The sequence below is a fragment of the Phyllobates terribilis genome, unplaced genomic scaffold, assembly GCF_046119375.1.
Source record: "Phyllobates terribilis strain yellow unplaced genomic scaffold, ASM4611937v1 Scaffold_10__3_contigs__length_209671492, whole genome shotgun sequence".
In the NCBI taxonomy this organism is placed as follows: Eukaryota; Metazoa; Chordata; class Amphibia; order Anura; family Dendrobatidae; genus Phyllobates; species Phyllobates terribilis.
This window is the reverse complement of record NW_027362770.1, coordinates 153,117,743-153,139,270: the sequence shown is the minus strand read 5'-3', so window position 1 is coordinate 153,139,270 and position 21,528 is coordinate 153,117,743. Positions and strand designations below refer to the sequence as shown.

General features: G+C 42.6%; 1 protein-coding gene across 2 annotated transcripts in view; it reads left to right on the top strand.

Annotated features, from left to right (window-relative positions):
• Positions 1–21,528, top strand: part of CRACR2A (calcium release activated channel regulator 2A) — a 157,751-nt gene that overhangs the window by 113,378 nt on the left and 22,845 nt on the right. For both annotated transcript variants that reach the window (XM_073649947.1, XM_073649946.1), the window contains exons 9-13: positions 1,320–1,391; positions 2,364–2,409; positions 3,039–3,130; positions 10,603–10,939; positions 12,535–12,667. In XM_073649947.1, the coding sequence (XP_073506048.1) occupies positions 1,320–1,391; positions 2,364–2,409; positions 3,039–3,130; positions 10,603–10,939; positions 12,535–12,667 (680 nt within the window). The remainder of the gene's footprint in view (positions 1–1,319; positions 1,392–2,363; positions 2,410–3,038; positions 3,131–10,602; positions 10,940–12,534; positions 12,668–21,528) is intronic.

Sequence of the window (21,528 nt, the reverse complement as noted above, 5' to 3'; positions counted from 1 at the left end):
GGAGCTTCTTGAAGTATGTTTGTGTCATTGTACTGCTGGAAGACTCATGACCTAGGACGCAAACCCAGCTTTCTGACACTGGGCACTACATTGGAACTCAAAATCCTTTGGTAATCTTCAGATCTCATGATGCCTTGCACACAGGCGAGGCTGCCAGTGCCAGAGGCAGCAAAACAACCCCAAAACATCTTTGAACTTCCACCATATTTGACTGTAGGTACTGTGTTCTTTTCTTTGTAGGCCTCATTCCATTTTCAGTAAACAGTAGAATGATGTGCTTTACCAAAAATCTCTACCTTGGTCTCATCTGTCCCCAAGACGCTTTCCCAGAAGAATTTTGGCTTACTCACATACATTTTGGCAAACTGCAGTCTAGCTTTTCTATATCTCTGTGTCAGCAGTGGGGTCCTCATGGGTCTCCTGCCATAGTGTTTCATTTCATTCAAATGTCGATGGATAGTTCGCGCTGACACTGATGCACCCTGAGCCTGCAGGACAGCTTGAATTTCTTTGGAACTTAATTGGAGCTGCTTATCTACCACCCGGACTATCCAGTGTTGTAACATTTCATCAATTTTTCTCTGCCGTCCACGTCCAGGGAGATTAGCTACGTGCGATGGGTTGTAAACTTCTTGATTATGTTGCACATCATGGACATGGACATAGGAACATCAAGATTTCTGGAGATGGACTTGAGATTGTTGATATTGTTCATTAATTTTGGTTCTCAAGTCCTCAGACAGTTCTCTTCTCCTCGATCTGTTCTCCATGCAGACACACAATGTAAAAATTGAGTCAACTTCTCCCCTTTTTTATCTGGTTTCAGGTGTGATTTACTCATTGCCAACACCTGTTACTTGCCACAGGTGAGTTTGAACGAGCATCACCTGCTTGAAATAAAATTGTGTGCCAACAATTTTGACCTCATTTTTGGAGTTTTGTGTGAAATTATGTTCAATTTACCTTTTTTTGAATCTTTTTTTTGTGTTGTTCCAATACACACAAAGGAAATAAACATGTGTATAACAAAACATGTGGAATTGTAATAATTTCTGGGAGAAATACTTCATCTATTTATCATAAAATAAAGTTTAATAAGCTATTGCATTCATTTCCAGTTGCAGACCTTTACCATACAGTGAGGTGGTCTCCTATAGGTACCAAACTCATTGGTTAAAGATGACACATTTTTCTTGCACCCATACGGTTTACCACTGCATAGGGCAGTATAATGCAGTACATTCAGCCCTGGAACCTGAAGGGGTCCAAAAGTTCTTTTTTGGCACCTCATACATTATATTGTTACATTGTTATTACAGGGAGGTATACCGGGTCACTGAGGGTCTCCAGCGTGAGCGCTCAGCACTTCTAAAACAGCTCGACTTGTTAAGGTAAGTGATGTCTGTGAAAGAAAACCCATTATCAAACATTGGGACATGCTTAACTAATGGTGGGCAGGGGGCGTCCTTCCTATTTGCAGGCGCGCGCTGCATTCAACAATTGTTCTTCACCTTGGATGACCACAATATTGAGAAATAATAGATATCCATTGAAGGAGGGTGGCTTTGGCGACGTTTTTCTTTTATTTAAACGCATGTATTTGGGGTTAAAAAGTATTTTTCGCAATTGGGTTTCGACAAAAATTTTGCACCTTTTGGTTTTTACAGGCTCTTTGCTTCCTGCGCATTCAACTTTGATGTGGTCATACATCAGCAGAGAGGAGCTCAGGACAAGACAGATAAAAGAGTGACAAATTCTCCTGTCAGATGAGTTAAAAATAAGCTCACTGGTGGACTCTCAGTTAACTCATTCCGCAGCCAGTGAAACACTATAGAAGGAAAACGCTGCAAAATTTTTAAAGAAGCCCAATGGCAAAAATGATTTTTGCCGCAAATACTTATATTTTGGTAAAAAATAAAAACGTAAAACGTAACAACCTTTTGAAGCATTATACACAGTCCACTGAAATCAGAAGGCTGACTGTGTAAGGAATGAACATGCTGAGTCCTTTAGTGATTGTTGCTGTCCACGTGAACTAATTGATTTTTCCATGGCCACATTCATGTTTAAGCCACACCCCATTGCCTATTTTCAGAATGAGGGGATGGATGATGGCATTTAACAAGTAATCCCTCCAAGAAATACTGACCCCGAGATGGGATGTTGGAGGCTTCAAGGTACAGAACCGTGCGGACATCGGGTGCCACCGTATAGGCTTCATGTCACATGGGCCCAATAGTGATTTTAGAATTTCTCTTTAGTACGAATTGAGTATTTATTATCAGTAACACCCTCATCTCTTAAATAAAACTTTAATTATAGAGCACTTTTTTTTACATTTTTATTCTTTTTTTTTTTCCCAGGGAAATGAATAAACATCTAAGGGATGAACGAGACAGCTTCCTTCAGGTACAGATCCAAATGGGTTTTCCACAGTTGCCAACATTTATGAGTACATGTCACCAGGTCAAGAGTGGCCAATTTCTGCTCAGATTTTGACATTTATTTAAAAAATCCTCAATATGATTTTTTTCATAGTTCTCTTTTTTATGGTTTTTACCAAGGGAGTTGTGCTCACAGGGTAATAAGCAAGAGCAGCCTAAAGACTCGCCCCCGAGGATCTGAGATTCCACCCCCTGCAACCAGGGAGTTGTCCCCGATCCCACAGATAGGGGATAACTTTCAAAGTTCAGAATACCTCTACTTTAACGTAGAATCTGTATACAATCAGCTTCTAAGCTACCCTAGTGCATAGTTTACAACATTCAGGAATTATTAGTCCCGCCCAATGGCCAGCCCCCCATCCCACCAGAAAACCCCATTTCTGCTTGGTATTTCTATAAACTCTATCCCCTTTTGGCCTAAAACACCCCCCATCAACTATGTCCAAACAGTTACTATATATGTGACTTATGGGGCAGGAGGGTAGAATTTAGCATTGGATTTGCCATACGTGTCTGACATGGAAAGACCCCTTTCAATAGTACAGTTCTTTATCAGATCAGGTAAAATAATTTTTGCTTTTTTTTCTTACCCAGAAATCAAAGGTGAATGCCTCTAAATCAATGAAAAACCAAAGATCTGGATCCATAGTTGGGAAATATTTCGAAAAGAAGCTTCCAATGAAAAGGTGCGTTTAGTAGTTTATTTTAACACGATTGAAGGTTACAAGTCAATCCATGGAAAAGTCAAGTGTATACCCAAAAATATCAATTCTGTAATAACTGGATTTATGTCCCAAGACCAAGAAGGTTACAAGTCAATCCATGGAAGAGTGTATACCCAAAAATATCAATTTTTTAAATGACTTGATTTAGGAACTTTTAGGCCGGTCATAACTGTTGGCTTAGATCTGTCCATCATATAAGCCCCAAGTATAGTCAGATATTGATGTAACATCCTTCACCTTTTCCCTATCAATTCCTGGGGGTCCTCCTTTCACACCCACAGCATTTTCAATATATTTCTATGAGAATTTTGATTTAGAAAGCCCCCTTACCAGGTCTACTGTGCCTATAGGTAAATCCAGCTCTGATTCTCTTGGTTCTCCACCATCTACTTAAAGGGGTTTCTAGAGTTGATGTATTTTTTCTTATTGGCCATGAGTAAGGCGCAGTGCTGAAATGCGTGAACCATTGGGACTGATATCAAATGTTTTTAGATGTTTGTAATATTCACCAAAAAAGATTAAAGGGGTTATCGAAATTTTGCCAAAACATAGAATCATAGAATGTTAGAGTTGGAAGGGACCTCCAGGGTCGTCATGTCCAACCCCCTGCTCAATGCAGGATTCACTAAACCATCTCAGACAGATGTTTGTCCAGCCTCTGTCAATAGAGGATCACACAACTTTTCTTGGACTTTTATTGGACTTGCTGTTTGTGAGACCATATAGGTAAATAGTCATGGCCACCAGGCCTCCCTTTTCTATATTCCACCTTGGACCACATTACGTATTTTTGGCGGACATCTAGCTAGGTTGACCATTCTCCATCCGAAAGATTATTCTCCTTCAAACTGTTGTACCTGTGCCATATTATTGGTGAGTCTTTGGGGAAGAGTCAAACAGAAGACTGTCTTTTGAGTCAAACAGAATACAATTTTTACATTATTGCCCAATAAATGGGACCCCTCTGTATGATATAAGTGAAAATGGGCTGTTCCCATTCCCATCTATGCGAGAAGTTGAGCAAAAATATTTGAAGGACCCTGACCAAAAGACCACTTTGCTAGTATATGGCCACCAGATCAGATCCCTGCAAATCTCCTGGTGCCTCTTCTGATTAGTTGGGTCGGAGCTACGTCATCAAGCTTGGACTACTAATCAGAAGACGTACCAGGGATGGCGGCAGTTAAGAGGAGGTTCGCAGGGCTCTAGGTACGAGCCTTTAGTTGAGGGTTCACCCCTACTTGGACAGCACCTCCTTATAAGAGTATAATCTGCTCTGCTCAGATTCAATGATGGACATATAGTATCTGTCCCAGTGGGCATGAGGACCCACAAGGCTTCCAATTAAAAGCGAATAGAGTAAACTAATGAATTTGTCCTGAGATCTATATAGAATACCTATGTAGAAGACAAGATCATGAACAAGGCTCCAAGTACTAGAGTTGTTTATTTTTTATATTTGTTCTCCGTTTAAAGAGGTCAAAAGTGGTCAGTTTTGTTTTTTTTTGTTGTTTTATTCCTGCCGCTCCCCTAAGTATTCCGCTCTTTGTATTTTTTAAATCCGCTATATGGTTCCAGAAATATGTTTTTTTTTTATTTAGTGATAATTTTTATGGTCTTTATCAGGGGGGGTGTAGGTCACATGCTCCTCGGGGGCGTGTATTTGTGCTGCTCTGCATAATTACCTGGCGTGTCCCGCCCCCTTGTAGAAACATATCACTAAATATATAGGCTCATATCTCTGGAACCGTAGGGCGGATTTAAAAAAAGCCAAAAAGCAGAATACTCAGGGGAGCAGCGGGAATGAAACAAGAGCAAAACTGGCTACTTTTGATCTAGTGACAGGTCCTCTTTAACAGTCCTAAACTGACCTCATCGTATAATATTGAGTCATCCAATAAGACTGTGCTCTCTCACACTATATATATATATATAGTATATACCGGTATTTGAAGGGGCTTGTATCAGTCTCCTGTGTAGGTTCCTCATTGGCCACAATGTAGGTGTAGATCTATTGTAGATATTAACTTTTTTTTTTAGAATGGATTAAGAGATTATCCAAAAATTCTATTCTTTTCACACCCATTTAGGACTGAAGTACCGTCCCTTCCCTATGTAAGCCATACAATTAATAAAGCCTTCTTTGCAGAACATCTAATTTTAGGATGCTCCGCGGGAGCCTAAATTACTTCCAAGTGCTGGCTGGACCATTTTATATTTTTAATGCATTCGCACATCGGGTAATCATTCACTAATTGGAAGTACATCCGGAGAGACGCTCTCAATTATTATTCTTCTCCACAATTAATTGAATTTGATAAATTATAGCCAGAATACACACAATGCTGCACACCTCGGAGCAAGCAAGGCCACGGCTCGAAATAGATTTAATTGTCATGGATGTTACACTGCAAAAATAGGCTTCAAAACTGCATTTGTAGTAAAAAAAAAATCTTTGCAAAAAAACATTAATATTGGGATAATTAAGTGAAAATCACTCGACATTTTGATATCCTACTACGGCCGAGTTCAGACTGGCATATTACACGGCCCATATATGGGTTTCAATACTTGGAATGACTACGGATCTCCTGACCCAAATTTACAGCCTCATAGACACATTAGTCCAGGCATCATCAAAATATTAGCCATGCGACATGCAAATCTTGGTTCTTCTGGTCTCGATCATACACAATAAAGAGAATCTGTCAGTAGGTTTTGCTATGTAATCTGAGAGCAGCATGATGTAGGGACAGAGACCGTGATTCTAGCGATATGTCACTTCCTGTGCTGCTTGGTACAGTTTTGATAGAATCCCTGTTTTCGCTGTTGTAAATGGAGCAGAGCTCAGAATACTGAGCTCTATATAACCCCGCCCACACAACTGATTGGCTGTGTATGCTGTACATTGTCAGCAAGCTGACAATCAATGGTGGGGGCGGAGTTACACAGAGTAGCTGTTCTGCTGTGCTTGTGACACCTACTTCTGTAGTGATAATCTCCTGCTGATAAAACACTGATTGTATTGAAATTACAGCACACAGGCTAATAAGTGAGACATCCCTGAAATCAGGCTTTCTTGATCTATATTATGCTGTTTTCAGATTAAATAGCAAAAACCTGCAGACAGATTCTCTTTAAATCAAATTTGACTGAACCAACTACATTGGAAGGGTTGGTTGACTATCTGATGTGTATAGGATCTCTTGACTCCTCCTTGTTGGTAAATTTCACAGTGTAGAAGGATTCTTTGTTCTCATAGTAGATAAGCTGTTGCCCCCCAAAAACTTGCATCCTCTACAAAGCTGAAGGAACAGCTTTCAGCTCCTCATAGAGTTAGATTGCTGTCAGATGAACGATGGCTCGGCTGATCGTTGGGCCAGCAGCTATCTTGCCCGACTCCCCTATAAACAGCAGTGCTTGCTCGGCCCAACGATCCTGTACTTTCTATAAGAGAGCTGCTAGCAGACATCTCTGGGGGTGAGATCAAAAGTATCGTCAGTCTGAAATCCTTATCTTCCCCGACATCATCTGTTGGGGGCTTCCATAAACATGTGACTGTCTGCTGAGACCATCAATATTAGTGGGTTTGGCCAACGTTAGTCTAATGTGTATGGGGAAAATTAAAACTATGTGCCCCAATGAAGGATAATAAAATAGAAAAAACTATTTCTTAAATAATTCGATTTCTTAACAGGATTGGCTAAAAAACACAAAAAATGACAAAAAACATGATAACAAAATGACAAAAAAAAATGAAAAACATGGGCTGGGCAACAGAAAAGAAATCTATATAAATATATACTGACACCCATCAATGTGTGTACAATCATTGCAAAAATGTTTCAACAGCATATAAGGTGGAAAACGATGAGTAATAATTGATAAGATAGCATGTGATCAAAACAACAATAGTCATATAATAGTAACTAGATGGTGGCCCGATTCTAACGCATCAGGTATTCTAGAATATGTATGCGGCCGACCGGGCGCAATCAGCAGAGCGGTATTTAAATTTGGCGCCAAAATCGCTGATTGGTCGAGGCCGGCAACCGCGACCAATTAGCAAAGCGGTGTTAAAATTTGGCGCCTATATCGCAGATTGGTCATGGCCGGCGGTCGCAACTAATCAGCAGAGCGGGGTTTAAATTTGGCGCCAATAATGCTGATTGGTCGCGGCCAGCGAACGCGACCAATCAGCAGAGCGGGGTTTAAATTTGGCGCCAATAATGCTGATTGGTTGCGGCCGGCGGTCGCGACCAATCAGCAGAGCGTTATTTAAATTTGGCGCCAATAATGGTGATTGGTCACGGCCGCGACTAATCAGCAGAGCAGTGTTTAAATTTGTCGCCAATAATGCTGGTTATTCGTGACCGGTAACCGCAACCAATGAGCAGAGCGGTGTTTAAATATGGCGCCAATATCGCTGATTGGTCGCGGCCGGCCACCACGACCAATCAGCGAAGCGGTGTTTAAATTTGGCGCCAATATCGCTGATTGGTCACGGCCGGTGGTTGCGACTAATCAGCAGAGCGAGGTTTAAATTTGGCGCCAATACTGCTGATTGGTCGCGGCCGGCGACCGCGACCAATCAGCAGAGCGGTGTTTAAATTTGGCGCCAATATTGCTGATTGGTCGCGGCCAGAGACCGAGACTAATCAGCAGAGCGGTGTTTAAATTTGGCGCCAATACTGCTGATTGGTCGCGGCCGGCCACCGCAACCAATCAGCAGAGCGGCGTTTAAATTTGCCGCCCATCTCGCTGATTGGTCGCGGTGGCCGGCCGCGATTAATCAGCAGAGCGGCATTTAAATTTGCCGCCCATCTCGCTGATTGGTCGCGGTCGGCCGGCCACCGTGACCAATCAGCAGAGCGGCGTTTAAATTTGCCGCCCATCTCGCTGATTGGTCGCGGCCGGCCACTGCGACCAATCAGCGTCGTATTAGTGTGAGCCCGGGAGCGGCGCTGCTTGTGCGGCTCCGTATTAGCGAGGACCCGTGAGCGGCGCTGCCTGTGCGGCTCCTTCTGCTGCGAGAAGCCGGGAGATGAGCGGCTGCTCGCAGCAGAAGCATCCCGACCGGCGGCGCCGCTCCCCGGTCCCCCGTTCACACTTGCTGTCGGGAGATCAGCGGGCCAAGCCCCTGATCTTCTGACGTAAGCCGCATGGAGGTCAGCGGCGCCGGTCGGGGTAGTTGTGCTGCTAGCGCCGCTCATCTCCCGGCTGCATCGCTGATGAGCTCCGTCCCGCAGATGAGCCGCTAACGGCCGCCATCTTTTTTCAGAAATCTCGCGGCGCTGATTGGCCGCTGCCGGACCAATGAGCGACGCGGGATTTCCAGGACAGACAGACAGATAGACAGACAGATAGACAGACAGACAGACAGACAGACGGGATAAGACAATTATATAGTAGATGAATAATACATTTGATATAAGGACTATGCTAAAAATATATACAACAACTGCTAGTGTAATGAATCCCCAGTGGGAGATGGAATGAAATAGCAGAAAACTAATGATGCCATCCCTGCATGTTAAGGTAGGAATCCTGTTGCCCAACCAAGCACTCCAACGCGCGTTTTGCATGAGCTTCCTCAGGAATTGACCAAATGTGTTTGGGGACCTTAAATGTTTCGCCTGCTTTAGTGGCCGTTAAAGCTCACATAAGGGTGGGATTAGCTCTTTTGATGGTAAGGGTTTCAGAATGTGCCCCCTATCCTTAGTCCTAGATCATGAGCATGATAACTGTAATTTTCATCTATACATGTAATCCACAGCCGAGTTATTCACTTCCAACAACTTTTTTTATGCCCAACCCTTTATCAACAGACAACCGTCTACTCTGCCCACCCCTCATAAACCCTGTTGTATATGCTCTCCCTGCGGTTACTTGGACTCATTAACTTTTTATCTGAATTTTTCATAGCAATTTTTCAATGATATGTCAGCTTAGTGTTCATATGAATGGCTATTTAGAGTTCAAATTGGCTACCTTAAAGGAGATTTGGCACATTGTATACGCAGTCTCACTATTGGCAAGATAATACAGAGAAGGCGGAGCTGAACAGATTGATATATAGTTTAGTAAGGGAAAAATTGAATATGACTTACATTTTTCTTCACCTAAATGTCTGTTCTACTTTACTTGGGAGTAGGAGGTTCTACTGGGAATGGCTGTTTCTTGATTCCTAACCTCTCACTGGACTCCTAACTGCCCACTAGACTGCCCACTGGACTCCTAACTGCCCACTAGACTGCCCACTGGACTCCTAACTGCCCAATAGACCGCCCACTGGACTCCTAACTGCCCAATAGACCACCATCTGAACTCCTAACTGCCCACTAGACTGCCCACTGGACTCCTAACTGCTCACTAGACTGCCCACTGGACTCCTAACTGCCCACTAGACTCCTAACTGCCCAATAGACCGTCCACTGGACTCCTAACTGCCCACTAGACTGCCCACTGGACTCCTAACTGCTGACTGGACTGCCCACTGGACTCCTAACTGCCCACTAGACTCCTAACTGCCTAATAGACTGCCCACTGGACTCCTAACTGCCCAATAGACCGCCCACTGGACTCCTAACTGCCCAATAGACCGCCCACTGGACTCCTAACTGCCCAATAGACCGCCCACTGGACTCCTAACTGGCCAATAGACCGCCCACTGGACTCCTAACTGCCCAATAGACCGCCCACTGGACTCCTAACTGCCCACTAGACTGCCCACTGGACTCCTAACTGCCCACTAGACTGCCCACTGGACTCCTAACTGCCCAATAGACCGCCCACTGGACTCCTAACTGCCCAATAGACCGCCCACTGGACTCCTAACTGCCCAATAGACCACCATCTGAACTCCTAACTGCCCACTAGACTGCCCACTGGACTCCTAACTGCTCACTAGACTGCCCACTGGACTCCTAACTGCCCACTAGACTCCTAACTGCCCAATAGACCGCCCACTGGACTCCTAACTGGCCAATAGACTGCCCACTGGACTCCTAACTGCCCACTAGACTGCCCACTGGACTCCTAACTTCCCACTAGACTGCCCACTGGACTCCTAACTGCTCACTAGACCGCCCACTGGACTCCTAAGCATAAAAAGAGTAGGAAATTAAATGTATAAAATACGAGATATACTGAATCTTTACTCACAAAACTATATATCGATCTGCTCAGCTCCTTCTGCCTTATAATATGTATCTTTCAAATTGGACATCATGTTTAATGTGTAAACTTCCCTTTAAATGGTACATTAAGGGCAATGCATCAAAATAACATATATTTTGAGTTGAGAAGTTCTACAAATTCGGAGAGGAAGAAAAGAAACAGTAAAGGCCCAAGGAAGAAGCATTTAAGCCATTCAGAATTTTTGGGGGTTCCTCAAACTTGATCATTTCATGATTTTGTTGCTGTCTCTCCAGTCAATCATCTGAAGAGGAAGATGTATTTCCACCTAAACGGAACTCAGTTGGGTCGAATGGCAATAGTATGTCTGTAACGGAGGCTGACAGCTACGTGGAAAGCAAGCCGAGTAATGGACATCATTTACAGAGAATAATATCCATTGAAGAGGATCATCTTCCCCAATATTTAGAAAATCAGCATGAGAGACCATTAAATGACTGGCAGGAGGTGGATGAGAAGGAAGAAAACCCAACCCACACTGAACAGGTCATCCAAAATAAAGAGAAAATTCCTCCAACAGATGTGCCTTCTTCTCCAAGAGGACAACCAGTTGGAAAAGAAACCTTGCCAAATGTAAGTGTACGATTACGTTCATGGTTTACAGCCCAAAAGTCAGGTTAGTGGTTTAGAGGCCAGAAGTTACCTCTAGGGAAATCTTAGAAGTTAAAAGTGGTATTCCCTGCAAAAAAAAACAAGTTACCCCATAAGAGAAGAAGGGATAGGAAGGCTCACAGTTCACACTATCTGTTCTCCAAACATCATTATATCATTTATAGTGAGAGACAAGGAGGCAGTACTATCTGTGAACACAACATTTTCAGTAAAGGACTGTCTGTTCTAACATAATTTATAGAGATACAGGGGGGGGAGTACTATCAGTGCTCACAGCATGTTCAGTTAAGGACAATCTGTGCTTACTTCTTTATAGCAAGAGACAATGAGGCAGTACTATCTGTGCCCACAGTATTTTCAGTAAATGAGTATCTATACTCCATTTATAGAACGACAGCCAGGCAGTGCTATCTTTGCTCACAGCTTTTTCAGTTAAGGACTATCTGTGCTTATAGAATTTTTAGCAAGAGACAGGGAGGTAGTACTGTCTGTGCTGACAGCATTTTCAGTAAACAAAGAACTATCTGTGCTTTCATTATTTACAGCTAGAGACAAAGGGGCAGTAATATCTGTGCTCACACAGCATTTTTCAGTTTTGAAATCTGTGCTTACATTATTTATAGCAAGAGACAGGGAGGCAGTAATATCTGTGCTCATACAGCATTTTCAGTTTTGGACTCTGCTCTTACATTATTTATAGCAAGAGACTGGAGGCAGTACTATTTGTACTCAGCATTTTCAATAAATGACTATCTGTGCATATATAATTTTTTTGCAAGAGACAGGGAGGTAGAACTATCTGTGCTCATAGCATTTTCAGTAAACAAAGGATTATCTGTATCTGTGCTCATAATCCTTTGTTTACTGAAAATGCTATGAGCACAAATAGTATTCCCTCCCTGTCTCTCGTTACAAGTGATGTAAGTACAGATAGTTCTGTACTGAAAATGCTATGAGCACAGATAGTACTGCCTCACTGTTTCTCACAATAAATTATGTAAATACAGAGAGCCCTTTGTTTACTGAAAATGCTATCTTTGTTTACATAATTTATTGTGAGAAACAGGGAGGCAGTACTATCTGTACTCATAGCATTTTCAGTAAAGAAAAAACTATGTGAAATTGCACCATTTTAGTGAAGGACAAGGAGGCAGTACTATCTGTGCCTTCATTTATAGACAGAAACAAGGAAAAAGTACTATCTTTGTATATAATATTAAAGGGGTTGTCCAGTCCAGTCTTGTGATCTATTCTATCCAATTGAATAAGAGCAGTGATGCTGATGTCCTATTCAGGTCCTATGGATAGGGGGTAACTTTTTTTGGGGGGTGAAGATAGGGGGGGGTGGAATAACATTTATTACCTGTGCACAGGACACAGTTGGTGATAATGATATGATTGCTTGGGGTGTATCTTCTGGCACCCATATGAATTGTGAAAATGGGGGTTCCATGCGCACTAATTTGGCAGTGCACATGCGTGACCACTCGCTTCAGGGTGGGTGGACATTCTTGGGCATAATGTGTCGGAATTTGAAATTGTTTTTTTCTTCAAAGGAAGAACATATTTATTGCCCCCCGGATCGAATGTTTAAAATAGTAGTGGTTGGAAATTCCAGTGTGGGAAAGACATCGTTCCTTAGAAGATTTTGTGAAGACAATTTTTATCCTGGAACCTCGGCCACTGTAGGTACGTGTCATTCATGTGACTGCAACCAAAACAGAATAGGCCAGCGCATCCAAAAAAACAGGAGGCAAATGCGCAAGTGCAAACTGCTATGGCCGAGGGATGTCCAAACCTATGGGTAGGCAGAACTGGCCATAGCTATAGCAAATCATTTACAGGAACAGACAGGAAGGTATTAATATATGTGCCTAAATAGTTTATGCAATGTGTCAGGAAGGCAATTAACAAGAAAAGAGAAGAAGATGCAGTACTATCTGTGCTCACAGTATTTTCAGTAAAGGACTACCTTTGCTTATATCACTTATAACAAGAGACAAGGAGGTAGTACTGTCTGTACTTACAGCATTTTCAGTAAAGGACTATTTGTGCTTACATCATTTATGGCAAGAGACTGGGAGGCAGTACTGTCTGTTCTCACAGCATTTTCAATAAATGACTATCTTTGCTTATATCCATTAAAGCAAGAGACAGGGAGGTAGTACTATTTGTATTCACTGCATTTACAGAAAAGGACTATTTGTTCTTACATAATTTATGGCGAGCGACCGGGAGACAGTACTGTCTGTACTCACAGCATTTTCAGGACTATCTGTGCTTACATCATTTATAGCGAGAGACAGGGAGGCAGTACTATCTTTGCTCAGAGCATTTTCAGTACAGAACTATCTGTACTTACATCACTTATAACGAGAGACAGGGAGGGAATACTATTTGTGCTCATAGCATTTTCAGGATAGGACTATATTTGCTTATATCTTTTATGGCAAGAGACAGGGAGATAGTACTATCTATACTCACAGCATTTTCAGTAAAGGATTATTTGCGCTTACATCATTTATGGGGAGAGGCAGGGAGGCAGTACTATCTATACTCACATCATTTTCAGTAAAGGACTATCTGTGCTTATGTCAATTTATAGCAAGAGACAAGGAGGTAGTACTATCTGTGCTCATAGCATTTTCAGTAAACAAAGAATGGTCTGTATAGAGAGGGAGGGAGGTAGTACTCTCTGTGCCTTCATTATTTACAGGTCGAGACAAGGAGAATGTACTGTCTTGGCCTACAACATTAAAGGACTTTTCCAGCCTCGATGACTTATCCTATTGAATAGGAGCTGAGCTGTAGTTCTCGGGAGTAGCCATAATATACTGATTGGCGCTGCGCTGTTCACCTCCCCAGCACTAGCTGAAAACAGTTGACGGTGGGATTGTTGTGCCCCTACCAGCCTGGATATCCAATGAATAAGTCACTTTTATCAGAAGGCTGGACCACCCCTTTAACAGTAAAAAACTGATAGACAGTACTATCTGTACCTACATCACTTTCAGGAAAAGACAGAAGACAGTTTCACTTGCAAGAAGAGAAAGGTCGACAACACTCTCTGTACCAACAGATGTAGTAAATGTCAGCGGCATTCTCAGTTAGAGACCAGGAGAAAATACTATCTGAACCTACAGGGTGAGACGGAGAGGTGGTAATATTTAAAGGAAGAGACAGGAAGACAGTACTATCAGTTCATGATAGAAATAGAGAGGTGGCAGTGCTAGTACCTGTAAAATTCTCAGGGGGAGACAAGGAGGCAGTAATATCTGTGCCTCATAGCAAACTGATGTCTACATTGCAGGGAAATCTATGCACAGTGATGGTGGGCTCTTATAATAATGCTCAGAATATAACAGCAGTTTTGATATTGAAACTCTTGTATTTTTTGATTACATAGTTACATAGTTACATAGTTTATAAGGCCGAAAAAAGACAAGCGTCCATCCAGTTCAGCCTATTTCTTGTGCACTGCAGCTATTCCGCAGCGTTGATCCAGCGGAACGCAAAAAAAAAAAAAAAAAAAAAAAAACATGCGGTATAGGCCAATTGACATCATTGAGGAAAAAATTCACTTCCCGACACCAATCTGGATTAATTAACTATCACTAAGCATAAGATGTAATTTTATTGTTCTCAAGAAAGGCGTCCAGGCCTCTCTTGAACTCATTAAGTGAGTTGGACATCACCACTTCCTCTCCCAGAGAGTTCCAGAGTCTCACGGCTCTGACCGTAAAGAATCCCCTTCTATGCTGGTGCAGGAACCTCCTTTCCTCCAGACGCATAGTGTGCCCCCTCGTCTTTGTCACCATCCTTGGTATAAACAGGTCATGGGAGAGATCTCTGTACTGCCCCCTGATGTATTTATACATGTTTATGAGGTCTCCCCTAAGCCTTCTCTTTTCCAACGTAAATAGGCCTAATTTTGACAACCTCTCTGGGTATTCTAGTCCCTCCATTCCCTTTATTACCTTAGTCGCCCTCCTTTGTACCCTCTCTAGCTCCAATATGTCTTTCCTGAGCACCGGAGCCCAGAACTGTGCACAATATTCTAAGTGCGGCCTTACCAGCGCTTTATACAGAGGAAGAACAATGTTCTCATCATATGCCCCTATTCCTCTTCTGATGCATGCCATGACTCTATTTGCCTTCGCAGCTGCTGCCTGACACTGGGCACTCCAATTTAATTTGCTATTAACCAAGACGCCCAGGTCCTTCTCCATGTCAGATTTCCCCAACGATTTCCCATTTAATATGTATGGGTGACTGCTGTTTTTCTTTCCCATGTGCATGACCTTACATTTATCGGCATTGAACCCCATTTGCCATTTTTTGGCCCAACTCCCCAATTTATCTAAATCCTCCTGTAGCTGTGCCCTATCCTCATCTGTGTTAACTACTTTACAAAGTTTAGTATCATCTGCAAATATTGCTATTTTACTATGCAACCCTTCCACTAGATCATTAATAAATATATTAAATAATATAGGGCCCAAGACAGACCCTTGAGGCACCCCGCTAGTAACCCTGACACACCCTGAGCTTACTCCATTGATAACCACCCTCTGCTTTCTATCACTCAGCCAGCTATTTACCCACTTACACACATTATCCCCCAGACCAAGCATTCTCATTTTATATACCAACCTTTTGTGTGGCACGGTATCAAATGCTTTGGAGAAGTCAAGGTATACAACATCCACTGACTCTCCACGGTCCAGCTGTGAGCTCACCTCCTCGTAGAAGGCAATCAGGTTTGTTTGGCAGGAGCGATCCCTCATGAATCCATGTTGATATGGAGTTAGACAGTTATTATCATTAAGATATTCTACAATAGCATCTCTAAGAAATCCTTCAAACAATTTACCCACAACAGAGGTTAAGCTGACTGGTCTATAGTTCCCAGGGTCACTTTTAGACCCCTTTTTGAATATTGGTACCACATTTGCTTGGCGCCAGTCTAGTGGGGCAGTCCCTGTCCATAAAGAGTGCTTGAATATAAGATACAGCGGTCTGTCTATCACATTACTTAATTCTTTTAGTACCCGGGGGTGTATGCCATCTGGGCCTGGTGACTTGTCTATTTTGATATTATTTAGGCGTTTCTGAACTTCCTCCTGGGTTAGGTGGGTGATATTTAGCGGAGGGTTTACTTTATCACTTTGCATTTCCTCCGATAAATTGTTTTCTTTTGTGAAAACAGTGGAGAAGAAGCTATTGAGTAGGTTTGCTTTACCCTCATCGCCCTCTATGATTTTACCCAGGTTATTTTTCAATGGGCCAACTCCATCAGTTTTAATCCTTTTACTGTTTATATAGTTAAAGAACAGTTTGGGATTCGTTTTACTTTCTTTGGCAATTAGTCTCTCTGTCTCCTCTTTTGCTATTCTTATTTGTTTCTTACAGATTCTGTTTTTTTCCCTATAAGATATTAGCGCTTCCTCGCTGCCTTCTTGTTTAAGTTTACCGAAAGCCCTTTTTTTGTTTTTCATTGCCCTCTTGACTTCCTTATTTAGCCACATTGGCTTCCTCCTATTCCTAGCCCTTTTATTCCCATAAGGTATGTACCTTCTACAGTGACTATGTAGGACTGTTTTGAAAATTTCCCATTTTCTATCCGTGCTCCTATTACTGAAGATACTATCCCAGTCTATAAGGTGAAGGGCATCTCTTAGCTGATCAAACTTTGCCCTCCTGAAGTTCAGTGTTTTTGTGACTCCCTTGCTGGGCTCCCTACTGAAGCACATGTGGAATTGTATAATGTTGTGGTCACTATTTCCGAGGTGCCCCCCAACCTGCACCTCAGTTATTCTGTCTGGCCTGTTAGTTAATATTAAGTCTAAAAGGGCCGTCCCTCTAGTTGGTTCCTGCACAAGTTGTGACAAATAATTGTCTTTGATAATTGACAGAAACCTGTTTCCTTTCTGAGATCTACAGCTTTCGGTTTCCCAGTCTATATCGGGGTAGTTGAAGTCCCCCATAATAATCACCTCGTTATTTTTTGCTACTTCATCTATTTGTCTCATTAATAGACTTTCCGTGGCTTCTGCTATATTTGGTGGTTTATAACAGACTCCTATGATAATTTTATTATTGTTTTTTGCCCCATGTATCTCCACCCATAAGGACTCGACCTCCTCATTTCCCTCCCATACATCCTCCCGTATTGTAGGCTTTAGACACGTCTTTACATATAGACAGACTCCACCCCCTTTCCGATTTCTTCGATCCCTTCTAAACAGACTGTAACCCTGTAAGTTAACTGCCCAGTCATAGCTTTCATCCAACCATGTCTCGGTTATTCCCACTATGTCATAGTTACCTGTAGATATTTCTGCTTCCAGTTCATCCATCTTGTTTGTCAGGCTCCTGGCATTTGCTAGCACGCAGTTTACACGATTTTGTTTTGTTCCAATCTTCTCCCTGTGGATTGTATTAGAAATTTTCTTACCTTCCTTCCAAGTATCTGGTCTTGGACCTTCTTTGTCGCACTTCATATCTTTCATTAGTATGTCCTCTGGTTGCATCTTCGTGTCCGGCGTTTTTCTTCCCATCCCCTCTTCTTCTAGTTTAACGCCCTCCTGATGAGTGTTGCGATTCTCCTGGCGAATGTGTGTTTCCCGGGTTTGTTGAGGTGTAGTCCGTCTCTGGCAAGGAGTCCATCATAGAGGTAATTCACACCGTGGTCCAGGAATCCAAATCCTTGTTGTCTGCACCATCGTCTCAGCCAGCTGTTCACATCAAGGATCCTGTTCCATCTCCTGACGCCATGCCCGTCTACTGGAAGGATAGAAGAAAAAACTACCTGCGCATCCAGTTCTTTTACTTTCTTCCCCAATGCTTCAAAGTCCTTGCAGATTGTCGGTAGGTCCTTCTTTGCCGTGTCATTGGTGCCAACATGTATCAGAAGAAATGGGTGGACATCCTTGGGACTGATGAGCTTTGGTATCCTATCGGTAACATCCTTGATCTTCGCCCCTGGGAGGCAGCATACTTCTCTTGCGGTTATATCCGGTCTGCAGATAGCTGCTTCTGTTCCTCTCAGTAGCGAGTCTCCCACCACCACCACTCTTCTTCCCTTCTTGGCTGTCCTTTTTCTTGTCGCTTCTGGGTGTTTCTGGGTGCTCTTTTCTTTTTTGCTTGCTGGTAGTTCCTCATCCTTAGGTGTGCCATCTTCGTCCTCCACAAGTCCTTGGAATCTGTTTCTCAGTTGTGTGGTTGGTGGTGTCTCCATGGTCTTCTTGCTTCTTTTGGTCACTTGCCTCCACTTGTCTGCCTCTGGAGGTTCTCTGACGCTTCGTTCACTTTCTGTGACCAGTAGTGACGCTTCTGTTCTGTCCAGGAAGTCTTCATTTTCCTTGATGAGTTTTAATGTCGCAATTCTTTCTTCCAGTCCCCGCACCTTTTCTTCTAAAAGAGCCAGTAGTCTACACTTCTGGCAGGTGAAGTTGGTTTCAGCTTCTGGTCGATCTGTGAACATGTAGCACATGTTGCAGCTCACCATGTAGGTTGTCACATCTGCCATGCTGCTCCTTGTCCCTGCTGACTTGATGTCTGTCTTCTTTCTTGTGATACCCTAGGAGAAACAAATTCGCGCGCCGTTAGGCGATGCTTTCCAAGCATGACTGAGCAGAACCCACTAGCTTCATCCCAGGCCGCTAAATCTACCATATAAATGTACCCAAGAAAATTCTGTATCTGTGACAAAACTCCCACCGGCCCAGCTGGAAAAAAATACAGTCAACAGACTTCAATTCCCTCGCTTTGCATCCGTTTGTGCTGCGTCTCATGAATATTTCCCTTGATTTATCATAAGCATTTGGCTATTTTGCATCACATCAGCATAATTTATATTAAAACGCGCCGTGAAACGATATAAAAAGGATGGCACAGTGCACAACAAACACAGTTTTAATATGATCGGAAAAAAAGATGCCAGCAGGGGAGCGTAACGCGTAACAGCTTCTTCAGGATAAATATCGCTCCTGGCTTCCAAGTGACAGGTTTACCAAGAGGTCATGTACGGTTCCTGCTAATATCAACTTTAAAAGTACTGAAAAGATGTTTATAGATGGACATTTTTTTTTTGGTCTCCATTTAAAGGGGTTGTCCAGGATTTTAAAAAAAGGTCTCCTTTTTTCCTCTACAAGATGACCTTAAAGCACTGGAAATACGACTTCATACTCAGCTGATCTCCTTGAAGGGTTTGTCCAGTATGAGAAACCCTTCAAATAGAATATGTCACTTGCCGTATATATGTAATTTTTTAAAATTAGGTGTAAATGCCGCTGTTCTCCTGAATCTGGCTATGTTTTTCTTTTCTTCCTGCTCCTCTGCATTCCTGAGATATGCCCTCCTCCCCTTAGTCGTATATTAATCCAGTCTTGTTATTCAACTGGGTGTGGTCAACAAGAAAAAATCTGCAGTGAACAGTTGAGGATCACACCCACTTGGCTGATAAAAGTAGAAGAGAAGGCCATATCTCAGGAATGTAGAGGCGCAGGAATAAAAGAAAAGCATTGCAGGTTTCAGGAGAACAGCAACATTTAGACCAGGTAACAACAACAACAAAATTTATCGAAAGTGACAGTACTCTTTAAGGAGACTTCTTCCAAAAACAGCACTACCTCTGTTTACAGGTTGTTTGAAGCACATACAGGCCAAGGGAACCTTCTTGTGTCACTCTATGCTCCTGTGCCCAGATACTTCTGCACCCACTATAGCTGCACCTCTGCCTAAAGTTTACAGCATCAACATCACTCTTATCTATGGGTTAGATCAGGTATTGTGGTGCAATGGAAAACCATATCATCACTGTCCTGAGTATACAAATAAATTAATATTCCATTAAATACATATAATTATAGGAAGAATGCCTTGACTAGTAACCCACATACCCCTACAAGTTAAAACTGCTTTTGGGGCATATATCAGTCAGTCTAATATGTGGGGGAACTGTCTCAATACTCCAGCTTTGAAACTTGACATCTAATCTTTGCTAATGAGTGGTTCCACTTCATAAACACTTTGTCAGCACAAAAGGAGCTAGAACTTCCATTATCTCATTTCCCAGCATGCATTGCACTTACCATTTCCCAAAAAAGTTACCTGCCCTTAACTGAAAGCCCACCTCTGTGTTATGTCTGTTATGAGACAAAGACTTGCCTCCACTTGCTGTAGAGAAACAAAAACCCACCCCACATCCTGTTGAGAAATGATGCCCCGTCCCCACTTACTGTAGAGAGTCAAATTCCCATTCCACTTCCAATTGAAAAATAAAGACCCAACCTCACTTCTTGTAAAGACCTGCCCTCACTTATAGAGAGTTGAAAATTCGTCCCCACTTATTGTGGAAAGCCAAATATCCACCCCACTTCCTGTTGAGAAATGATGACCCGCCCACCACTTCCTGAAGAGTGTCAAATTTACATTTTTGTAAAAATAAAGACCGAAGACCATTTCCTGTAGAGAGACAAAGACCTGCCCTACTTACTGTAAAAACAAAGACCATCCCCCAGTTATAGAGATTCGAAGACAAGCACCATTTTTTGGGGAAAGACAAATATCCTTCCCACTACCTGTTGAGAACCAATCACCTACTTCCTGTAGAAAGTTAAATTTACATTCTACTTCCTGTAGAAACAATAACCCAAGACCATTTCCTGTAGAGAGAAAAAGACCTGCCCCACTCCCTCTAAAGACAAAGACCTGTCCCCACTTGTAGAGATTCGAAGAACCACCCCCACTTTTGGGGAAAGACAAAGATCCTCCCACCTGTTGAGAAATTATGACCCACCCCCACTTCCTGTAGAGTGTCAAATTTCCATTCCATTTCCTACAGAAACAAAGGCTCGACTCCACTTCCTTTAGAGAGATAATGACCTGCTCCACTCCCTCTAAAGACAAAGAAATTCCTGTTGAGAAATGATGACCCTCCCCCACTTCCTGTAGAACATCAAATTTCCATTCCATTTCCTCTTGAAACAAAGGCTCAACTCCACTGCCTGTAGAGAGGCAAAGACCCACCCCCACTTGTAGAGATTTGAAGACCTGCCTCCACTTTTTCTGGAAGCACAATGATCCTCCTCACTTCTTGTTGAGAAACAATGACCCTCTCCCACTTCCTGTAGAGTGTCAAATTCCCATTCCACTTCCTATGAAAACAAAAACCCGACCCCACTTCCTGTGGAGACTAAGACCTTCCCCCACTTGTAGAGTGTCGAAGACCCGACCCCACTTCCAATGCAAAGACAAAGATCTGCCCCACTTCCTGTTGAGAATCAAAGACCCGCACCTGTTTTTGTTATCTGTCTCGGGGTCTCGCTTACTAGGGACAGATTACACTTGTCAACAGGCAGAGAATAGCAAATTAGATAATTTCTTGTAACATCCAATATAGGCCAAAAACTATCCAAATACATATATTATGTTACGTATGTCCAGTACTTGGTGCACCTTAAATGATCCACAATATGTTTTCTAATCAGCTGGTTAATTGATTATGACTAATTATGCCACCGTCCTAATATTAGGACCAGATGTCG